The sequence below is a fragment of the Sinocyclocheilus grahami genome, unplaced genomic scaffold (assembly GCF_001515645.1).
Source record: "Sinocyclocheilus grahami isolate Dianchi unplaced genomic scaffold, SAMN03320097.WGS_v1.1 scaffold207.1, whole genome shotgun sequence".
Taxonomy (NCBI): Eukaryota; Metazoa; Chordata; class Actinopteri; order Cypriniformes; family Cyprinidae; genus Sinocyclocheilus; species Sinocyclocheilus grahami.
The window spans coordinates 1,490,354-1,501,403 of record NW_015505386.1 but is presented as its reverse complement, the minus strand read 5'-3'; the positions used below and the strand labels follow the sequence as shown (position 1 = coordinate 1,501,403).

At 40.5% G+C, this 11,050-nt stretch overlaps 1 protein-coding gene across 1 annotated transcript in view; it reads left to right on the top strand.

The window, feature by feature from the left end:
• LOC107595687 (netrin receptor UNC5D-like) overlaps positions 1 to 11,050 on the top strand; it is a 220,115-nt gene that overhangs the window by 159,770 nt on the left and 49,295 nt on the right. The window contains exons 5-6 of the mRNA XM_016286179.1: positions 4,905 to 5,085; positions 9,255 to 9,422. Of these exons, the coding sequence (XP_016141665.1) occupies positions 4,905 to 5,085; positions 9,255 to 9,422 (349 nt within the window). The remainder of the gene's footprint in view (positions 1 to 4,904; positions 5,086 to 9,254; positions 9,423 to 11,050) is intronic.

Sequence of the window (11,050 nt, the reverse complement as noted above, 5' to 3'; positions counted from 1 at the left end):
GATACCATCCCCAATCGAATGGTCAGACGGAGAGGAAGATTCAGGAGGTTGGGCGATTCTTACGAACCTTCTGCCATGGCCACCAGGATTCCTGGAACCAGTTCCTGGGCTGGGCCGAGTACGCCCAGAATTCCCTGCGACAGCCTTCTACTGGTCTCCCTCCCTTCCAGTGCATGCTCGGATTCCAGCCGCCACTGTTCCCCTGGTCCGGGGAGTCTTCTGATGTTCCGGCGGTGGACTACTGGTCTCGGGAAAGCGAGAGGGTCTGGGACGCTGCTCATCACCATCTCCAACGGGCAGTGCGCAGACAGAAGACGACAGCGGACCTTCGAAGAGCTGAAACACCTACCTATGAACCAGGGCAGAAGGTATGGCTGTCGACTCGGGACATCAGACTGTGCCTGCCCTGTAAAAAGCTCAGTCCCAGATTTGTTGGCCCTTTGACCATCCTGGAGCAAGTAAACCCGGTCACTTATAAACTCCAGCTCCCCTCACAATACAGAATTCATCCCACGTTCCACGTGTCACTACTCAAACCTTACCATGACCCTGTTTCTATCCCCACAGAGCCGGGCCAGACGGAGGAACCCCCTCTTCCCTTGATCCTGGATGAAGGCTCGGTCTACAAGGTGAAGGAAATTCTGCAGTCCCGGCGCCGTGGTGGTCAGCTGGAATACCTCGTGGACTGGGAAGGATACGGACCCGAGGAACGCTCATGGGTACCTAGGACCGATGTACTGGACCCCGCCTTAATGTCAGAATTCCATGCTGCCCATCCTGATCAGCCGGCACCTTGGGGCAGAGGTAGACCACCACGACGTCTGGGTTTTCGGCCCTCAGGAGCGGGCCGTGGAGGGGGGAGTACTGTAACAGATCGGCCAGGCTCCGCCACCATCCAATCACAACGATCCCTCTCACCTGAGTTCTGAGCACCCGCACCTGTCACCAATCAATCATTTCATTACCAGCCTGCATAAAAGCACACACCTCAGACACCCTCACTGTCCGGTCTCGTATACACATAGAGGACTCAATGACTTTGCTACTGATTACCTTTGAATACTTCTTGCATTACTTACCTCCTGTGTTCCTCCTAGTGTCTCCTCGTCTCCAAGTGTCTCCTGTATCTCCTGTGTCTCCTGTAGCTCCGCCACCACCCAATCACAACGATCCCTCTCACCTGAGTTCTGAGCACCCGCACCTGTCACCAATCAATCATTTCATTACCAGCCTGCATAAAAGCACACACCTCAGACACCCTCACTGTCCGGTCTCGTATACACATAGAGGACTCAATGACTTTGCTACTGATTACCTTTGAATACTTCTTGCATTACTTACCTCCTGTGTTCCTCCTAGTGTCTCCTCGTCTCCAAGTGTCTCCTGTATCTCCTAGTTCCCAGATCGCTGAGGTGTGTGCTTCCCCCGGATACCTTCCAGCCTCAATCAAGCAAAAGACTCGGATTACTCCACTCTCCATATCCTCTGCACTCTCTCACGGACCTTTCCCTCACCCTCACTTCCTCCGGACTCAACACCAGTACTCACTGTGACCAAATAAACTGTTTTGTATAAAACTAACCTGTTGTGTCAAACTTTTCCGTAACAATTATACAGTATATATATTTATATTCAAATATATGAACTGTATTTTCCATCATGGTTTTTCCACCACAGAATGTTACTAAACATAGTACATAATTTAAGATGTGCTAAAATTGGCATTGTAAGAATTCTCAAACTAATAAAGACTAAAAAGAACTTGAAGAGAGTTTATTTTCTGAAAGTACACAAGGTTAAAAGTGGCCATAAATGAAGAAGCTCCCATGCAGTATATAGGATGTATACTGTATATGAGTGAGCTAATTAAAACTTTAGTGAACCAACCAGTGTTCACTGATTAGTTGACCAGTTTACAGCTCAAGCAGAATATTTTACAGTTTATTTTGTTTTTCTATGAATTTCTCAAACTATTAACCTCCATCTTTAGAATGTGATCTCAAATTATATCTTTAAGATTCGCAGGCAGTCCCGATGCCCTATGGGCTCTCTGAGCTGTTGTGTCCTTGGAAACTCCCGCAGGCCTGTATAAACAATGTAATGCTGGTCTGTGCCTTCAAAGGATATTTGGAAAGGGGTTCAATTTGCGTGACATCAGAGGTTATCTGTATTGTACTTTGAGGGTCTTAGTTGGTGGGCGTGGTGTTGTGGAGGTCCGCATTCATGGGCCTTTAATTGGAACAAATGGGCTAATTAAGCAAATTCATTTCCTCTGTTCCCTGGCCGGAGGCTTATCACACCCATTTGAATCTGTCCCTCAGTGTTCATCTCCTCTCTCATCTCTCCATCTCCCTCCAACCCAACGCTTCCCCCCCCAGAGGTCCACAGCAGACCCAGAAACAGCCTGCGATTTGAATACAAAACACACACACACTCGTACAGAACAAGAGGGAATTTCTCCCCAACAGACTCTTAAAAGGGAGATGGAGGCATTGATAGAGGAAAGCTTTAGATTAGGTCTCAGATAGGGAAATAATTAGAATGAAAAAGAAAGAGTTTAGATAAGTAATATGGATCCTCATGAGAGGGTTTTTGGAGGTAAAATACAGGCTTTTTTGGTGTATTTGATCTGGGAACACAGGGTTAAATGAACTTGAGTCCGTGAGGTAGTTTAAAACGATATGTAAATTAATATTAATACTTAGTAAACCAATAAATGATTGAATTAGGTTTTATCATTTAAGGGTTAAGAGGTTTTTTGTTTTGTTTTGTTTTTGCTGATAATTATGCTCCTGTACACAGATGATCTGCTACTGATATCTTATAATAATCTTAATAATTAACTGCTCAGTATAATCTTTCCATTCACTAACTCAACACGTTCAATAACTTCATATTTTAACTTGATTTTAAAAAGTCTCTTTTTACCTGTTGCATTATTCACAGTTTTTTTTCTCCATATTGCAGACACATTTATAATGGAAACAAATAATTCTGATTGGTCAGTTTACCAATTAAATGGGTATGAAACTCTCAATAAACAGCAGAATTTATCTTTATACTTTTATAATTGACAATTTTTTCATAGATTAAAAAAAGAATACATTTTATGTAATAAATGTAATACATTTTATAATGTATGAAATTATTTAAATGTGTCAATGTAATAGATTAATTTTAACCAAATTTTCAAATACTGTATCAAAAACTGTATAAACATTTATAAAACATAAATTATCTATCTGCACAAAAATTTAGGGTAATGAAGTATTTGCTATTATTAGTAGGTATATGCTTTAGAGACTGTCATTAATGTTTCATGTTCATGAGGATAGTTCTCTGACATTTGTGCATTGTGTGTGTGTGTGTATATATATATATATATATACAGTTGGCAACCTGTAAAGCTCTGGTGAACTCCATGCCCAAGAGGGTTAAGGCAGTGCTGGAAAATAATGGTGGCCACACAAAATATTGACACTTTGGGCCCAATTTGGACATTTTCATTTAGGGGTGTACTCACTTTTGTGGGCAGCGGTTTAGACATTAATGGCTGTGTTGAGTTATTTTGAGGGGACAGCAAATTTACACTGTTATACAAGCTGTACACGCACTACTTTACATTGTAGCAAAGTGTCATTTCTTCAGTGTTGTCACATGAAAAGATATAATAAAATATTTACAAAAATGTGAGGGGTGTACTCACTTCTGTGAGATACTGTATATACTTCTGTTACTAATAGACCTGTGATGTTTTTCAACTAGAGTGAATAAGCATTATGAAGTCAAAAAAGCAACATGACTGGATTAGCTTTTGTGGTCCAAACGTAAACACAGAATGGAGGGAAAGGCAAGAGAAGGAGAGAGAGAGAGAAAAAGAGAGTCACCGCCGTTCTGGGAGCTCTGGACTGGAACGGAGAAAAGAGTGAAATTAAAAGCATATGATGAAAGAGTTCTCTCCGGCCATCACGAAGATGAGAAAGAGAGAGAGAAATCTCTCACACATGACAATCTGATGGGTGATATATTGATTTTCCTCCCTTCATTATTCTTTTAAGGCCTTAGAGAGAGAGTCGAGCAATTTTGCTCGCCCCACGTGCGTGTTTGCTGCCGTGGTGTTCGAGCGCAACTTTACACATAAACAGAGATTCCCAAGGGGTGTGCTGTGTTTTTAATCTGCAAACACGCAGTGACATAAATCAACCCACGTCCCCGTGCCCTGACGACTGCCGCCACCTCTCTGGACCGACTTAGAACTACCGGCTGTTGGCAAACGATTGCAATTTACACGATCAGCCATGCGAGGAGGGCGCGTCGTCACGCCATTGCTACGTTTGTAAATCCTAATGAATCAGACCGTCAAACATCAGAGCTGAATAAATAAGACTCGGCTGGACTTGACCTTGCAGTCGCCTCAAACTGGCATGAGGTCCTGGGATGAGCTGTGACCTGTGACCCGATCAAGGTTGACTGGTTTGAACTTGACCTAAAAAAAAGCAAGCGTCTGCTGCGGAACATGCTTTTTTTGTGCTGTCAGTCTGTGATAGGTCACACAGAGGTCATTTTGAAATTCTTGCTGTTGCATTGATATGGCTGGTGTCTTATTTGACAATGTATCTTGGATTTAATTGGCTGAGCTGATGTGGGGGCGATGTTTGCTTCAGATAGGCTGTCAGGAACTGTCTCATGCTGGTTGAGAAGTTCGAGAAAAGGTTGGCAAAAAAACATTAACTCAAACTCTATAGCCTCCTCGTGAAAAATGTAGATTGGTTCCAGTAGAGGGGGCTGCTTTTTGCTTGTGGCCTCGCAGTTGCATTGCATTGACAGTAAACTTTCATTAAAACGTCTGGATTTACTCACAAAGGCTGGTTTTAAGCTGTCAAATCTGCCTGTTTTTTTTCTAGGTTGAGTGGTTGAAGAATGAAGAGCTCGTGAGTTCTCTTGAAGACATCAATATCGACACTCGAGCCGACCACAGCTTGATTATCAATGAAGCAAGGCTGTCTGACTCTGGAAACTACACCTGCCTGGCCAGCAACATTGTTGCTAGAAGACGTAGCGCCACAGCAACAGTCATAGTGTTTGGTATGGAAACATGTTTTGAATATCATTATCATTAAAATAGGATTTTGGTTTGCTATTTAGTACACTTTACTCTAAAAGGTTTTTTTCTGTGACTCTTTCTTCAGTTTACATGAATCATCAACAACTGATTTTATTCATTAAGGAATAAAACAAGTGACTATCTTTATGGATGAGTCACTAAATCATTCACAACCCATTTGTACAGAAACACTGATTTATTCAGGAACAAAACAAGTGGCTGTCTTTATAAGCAAGTGATCAAATGATTTACTAAAACACTTTGTTTTAAAAACACTGATTGAATCATTCAGTGACTCACTCATAAAAACTCAATATTGTTTCTGAATGAATCAGTGTTTTGAATGAATCATTGACTCAGTGTGAATCATACAGTCCGGTCACTTGTTGCCACCTACGTCACAGTGTAACCTAAAACACTAATTCAGAAACAAAATAAGTCTTTATGAATGAGTCATTAAATCATTCACAACTGTTTTGTTTAAAAACAATGATTAATTCAGCTAGTGATGATGGACATTGGAATAAGCAAATGTATGAATGGGGTATGAGAGCTACAGATTCCTTAAATGCTAGGGAAGGAAACAAGCTTTATCTCATCATTTTGAGTTCAAGTGCCAGAAATGCAAATGCAAGTGCCAGAAATGCAAAGTTCAAGTTGCATTGAAACATCTGGATCTCACAAGAGTTACTGCAGATCACAATATGTGAAAGTTTGGCATGCTGCAGAATGGCGCCGCCCATCCATTTAGTCACCTACACCGACCTTCACTCAAACAGTTTACAAAAAACGATCACCTATAAATCACCATCCCACCACGACCCATGACACAGCATCCTCGTTTTTCAAATCCCCAATAATTCATCAAGCGAGACGTAATGTAGAAATACAGCGTTTCATCATTTCTCCAGACCTGTGTCTGCGTGAGGCCATCACTTAGACGCCTGGTATGGGTTCGATTAGCTATTTTTGTCAACACATATAATGAGTTAATGATTCTAACGCTCCCTGTGTGGCCAGCATTGCCACGGTTCAGGCTCCATTAGCCTAATTGACATGGTCTCCTAGTGTTTTATCCTCAATATTTTGATGGTAAGGTAATATGGCGCACTCTCTCTCCCTCTGCATGGCTTCTGAGAGTCAGTCACAGATGAAGGCTAAAGCTGGCAGTTTCAGAGGCTTGATTTAAACACACTGAAAAGCTTTGACATCAGCTGTCAGAAGCAGGCAGTGCTGATTGAGCTCTAGCTGACTGATCCGCAATTAACGTTTAGCAGCTACCGTAGCATCTACAATTTAACATGACTCCCAGCTAGGGTTGGGAACCGATCAGTTTTTTTAAAAGAACCGGAACCGTGAGCAATTTCTAAGTTTCGGTTCCGAAAACGGTTCTGGTGCGACACGTGACCAAGCGCTGTGAGCAGCCTTGCGCCGGCTTTTCCCGTAAAGGATGTCACAAACCAAATAACAGAAACGCCACCCTGCCTCTTTAATTACTGAGAACATTGTTTCCCATGACGCGCACTCCACAGATGCGCCATGTCTTTAAAGGGGTCATATGATGCGATTTAAATTTTTCCTTTTTCTTTGGAGTGTTACAAGCTCTTGGTGCATAAAGAAGATCTGTAAAGTTGCAAAGACTAAAGTCTCAAATCCAAAGAGATAATCTTTATAAAAGTTAAGAGCCAACCATGCAACTTCGCGCTGTCGATCGCTGGATCGGCTTTCACCGTGGACGAAGCGGAGTCCAGCCCGGGGTCATCACATGTGGGTGCCGCAAGCCCGCCGAACGCTCCTTCGCCAAATCCGCCAGCTGCACCGTTCTCAAGCCCGCCTGCCTCTGCTCACTCAAGCCGGCCTCCGCATACTCTAGGCCGCCGCTCACTCAAGGCCGCCGTGTGTGACGCTGTTTCGTTGTGAAAGCGAAACTACTTTGTTTGGCCTTCCAAAAGAGGACACGACTAGAAATCAGTGGTTAAGTTGTATTTACAACACTGTTCCAGGACAGTTTAACCCAAATATTCAGATGTGTCCAGCTCATTTTATGGAGGACTGTTTCCTGATCCTGGTAGAGTAGACTACAACGCCGGCTGTTCTGATTCACAGACTACAAGCAAGTTTTTTATATTTAAAGAATTTGCCACTGACGATTCAAACGCGAGTTTTTTGGGCAGTGTAGAGTAGCACATGTTGTTTGTCATTTCTCCGATCACAAATGCATGTTTTATGTTTACGCGGCGCAATGCAACGTAATGCGTAAAAAGACAGTATAAGTCATTATAATCCGTAATTATGTCCCCACTGGATGCAACAAATGCCTCGTTTATAATGGGTTTTAATGTTTTTGTCTCGTCGCTCCGGCCGGCCAGGGCATCACAATATGGTAAGGGGTGTAACATTTCCGTCACACGCTTGAGGTATTCGGCCAATCACAATGCACTGGATAGCTGGCCAATCAGAGCACACCTCGCTTTTCAGACCGATGAGCTTTGTAAAAATCGACGCGTTTCAGAAAGACGGGGCATAGAGAAGAAACAATAATTTACAGTATGTGGAAAATAATGTGTTTTTTTTTTTTACCTTAAACCACATAAACACATTTCATTACACCAAATACACAAAAGAATGTTCTTTTTAGCAGCATCATATGACCCCTTTAACTGCCGAACACATAGTTTTCCACGACTGTACACGCACTCGCGTCTTTGATAAATGTGCTCGTCGTTTTGTCTGACTGTACATGTACTGGCAGCAAGCAGCTCCCGCCACCACTAAGTTACATTATATTTGTCCCATATTGTCATTAATATACATACTGACTTCAATTTGGACCACTAAATAAATAGACTGCTATTGTTATGTAAGTGTGAGGGTTAGATTATTTAGTGTACAGGTCATTTGAAGAGTGATAAACAAATTGATAGAAAATATTTTCATGCATTTTAAATGTTTAAAAATGTGGAAACCACTCATTGCATCACACCATCTCCTGACTGCATTATTATTTGTAAAACATGGGCTTCATGCAGTGTGTGTATACATGGTTATAAGTATAATATTTCATTAATTTAGGGAAATGAACAAGTGTCTTAGCCCTCAAGGGACTATTTGGCCAACCAGCTTATTCCTGCTTGAAAAGCAAAATGTTATTGATAGTGTAAAAAACATCAACTTTGAAGCACATGCATTTCTCAACATTACTTACTACCTTCCAGCAACACTACATTCAATTAAGGTAAACTAGTAAAAAAAAAATTGTTAATTTAAATGGAACCAGAATCGAAACCGGAATCGTTAGGCAAAACTGGAACCGGAATCTGAAAATATGCACTGGTTAAGAGAAGGGAAATTAGCTAGTCTTATATTTGCCGTTTGGAGGTAGTGAGTTGTACCCCCAATTGAGCACAATTTCTGAAATTAATTAACAGAATATGATATCTTTTAGCAGTAGTTCAAAACAGAACCCTTTTATTATAATGAAACTGCAACTACTGGTTATTTTCAAATTTATCCGTCCTTCATATGTCCGCGTCATGTATTCATTCATGAGAATTTATCTTAGTCATTTGTTTTTCTCATTAAGTCCTCAGCGTGGCTGTTAGCATGTGTTAGCATGTTTATGTAGTCTTGGGCAATATGGAATGGCATCTAATGTAATATCTGTATAATCCAGTTTCATGTACCAATTAAATGATCAAGTCATTAGTCAAGTTAATTACATGGAGTGTTTCATAGAGCTGTGTGTGCTGTTAAAATCCTGTTGCATGTAAGTACTCATAGATTGCAGAGACGTCTGTGAAATTGCACACATCTGGAAAGTATTGATTCCATTTTGAGTTTATTATTTGTGTGTAAACATTTCATAAACATTAAAAGAGCCAATTCACACACAAAAGGTAATCATTGGCTTGTGAGCAGTAAGAGTGAGAGAGATTAGTATTATGCCTATTTATTTAATTGAGAGATTTTGAAGTCCTCTTGCAGAATTTTTTTTAAATTTATTTTGGTTCCAGAGTTTGCTTTAATGTAGTTGCATGGGAAACTCTCCAGATTGAACCATGTGGTGTGGATAAACAATGCCTTCTAGTAGGCCATACAGTAATGATGCTTAAAGCTAATGTTAATCCACACTTTTTTCTCTCTGTTTCAGTGAATGGAGGGTGGTCATCCTGGACGGACTGGTCAGAGTGTAACGTCCGCTGTGGGAGAGGAATTCAGAAGCGGACACGGACCTGCACTAACCCCGCTCCGCTTAATGGAGGAGCTTTCTGTGAAGGAATGTCTGTTCAGAAGAGCACCTGCACCTCTCCGTGCCCAGGTTAGAGACACAGAAGAGTTAACCTGTGAGTTGTGAGCTTGCAGTCTGAGCTGAATGTGATGAGACAGCAAGGTCTGGGTGTCTCAAAAACAAATCTGTTATCCTTAAATGTATATGTCTTGATGAGTCTAGTCTGATTTGTGAAAAATATTAGAGCCTTATGAGCCGGTTCTTTTGTTACTGGTTTGAATTGGTCTGCCAACTCGATAATTTGCTGAATCATTACTGAACTTACTCACTGAATTATGAATCATTACTTTCAGCCATATCTTATCAGGGTGTAAAATATTTAAGGCATTGTTATACATATGCTACATCCAAATGTTTGAGGTTGGTATGTTTTTATGGAAAATGTTTTTATAAAAGTCTCTTATGCTCATCAAGATAAAAAAAATACAGTAAAACAGTAATATTGTAAAATAGTATTAAATTTTTACATAGCTGTTTTTCTTTTTATATATATTTTAAAATGTGATTTATTCCTGTGATGGCAGAGCTGAATTTTCAGCATCATTACTCAAGTCTTCAGTGTCACTTCCTTCAAAAATCATTCTAATATTCTTTAATGAAGAGAAAGTCCAGTAGAATAGCATTATTTGAAATCAAAACCTTTTGTAACATTATTTATTTTTTACTTAAGTAAAAATCTGTCTTTACAACTTTTACTTGTAATGGAGTAATATTTGACCAGCAGTATCTGTACTTTCACTCAAGTAATGGAGTTGAGTACTTTTTCCGCCTCTGATTAATATTAAATATCTTTAACACTTTTGTTCAATTTAATGCATCCTTGCTGAATAAAAGTATTAATTTCTTTAAAAAATACAAATAAAATCAATCTCAAGCTCTGCGGCTCGCTTTCACACGGCAATGTTTCTAAATGGACCAAATTTGTTAATACAAGTAACGCGCGAGTAAACTGTTCTCTCATTGGTCAAAGTTTCACGGTTTATTTTCCGGGATTATTTATTTTCCACTTAGCTGTCACAGCTGTCATCTGTCGGGATGGAACGACAACAGCTTCACGGGCTTATTGTTGTTGGGGTTTTTTTGTAGATGCCATTATATTAATCACTTTGAGTAGGAGTCCAGGATTCAGCGGGAAAACATTTTTAAAATGCACATACTAGGAAGAAGAGTAATAAGACGGCATTATAAAATGAAAAAGTGCGCTTTGATTTTGAATGGCGAAGACGCGCTCACCCACAGACATTCACATGGTTCATTTGGAAGAATTAGCAAAACAACAAAGCTAATGCTTTTCACAGAACTTATGTAATTACCCATTATACATTGTGATATAGCCTGGTTCGTTGGTCCGTTAGATCGGATTGCTTTCTCACTACAACCGAACTGCTCCAGAGTTCGTTCAGGCGATCTCGGACCGATTGTTTTGGCGCAGATCCGAGCGCGATTGCCGTGTTCACATATGCCCAAACGAACCGAGCTAAGGGGGGAAACGCACCAGGTTCCCAAAACAATGGGCCAGGTGTGAAAGCACCCTGAATATTTGTACTTTTACTAAGGAAAAAAAATGAATAAGCGAGTCCTTACTTTTTTTATTTATACATTTTGAAAAGTTATATATTACGTCTTATCATGACATTAATATATATATATATATATAT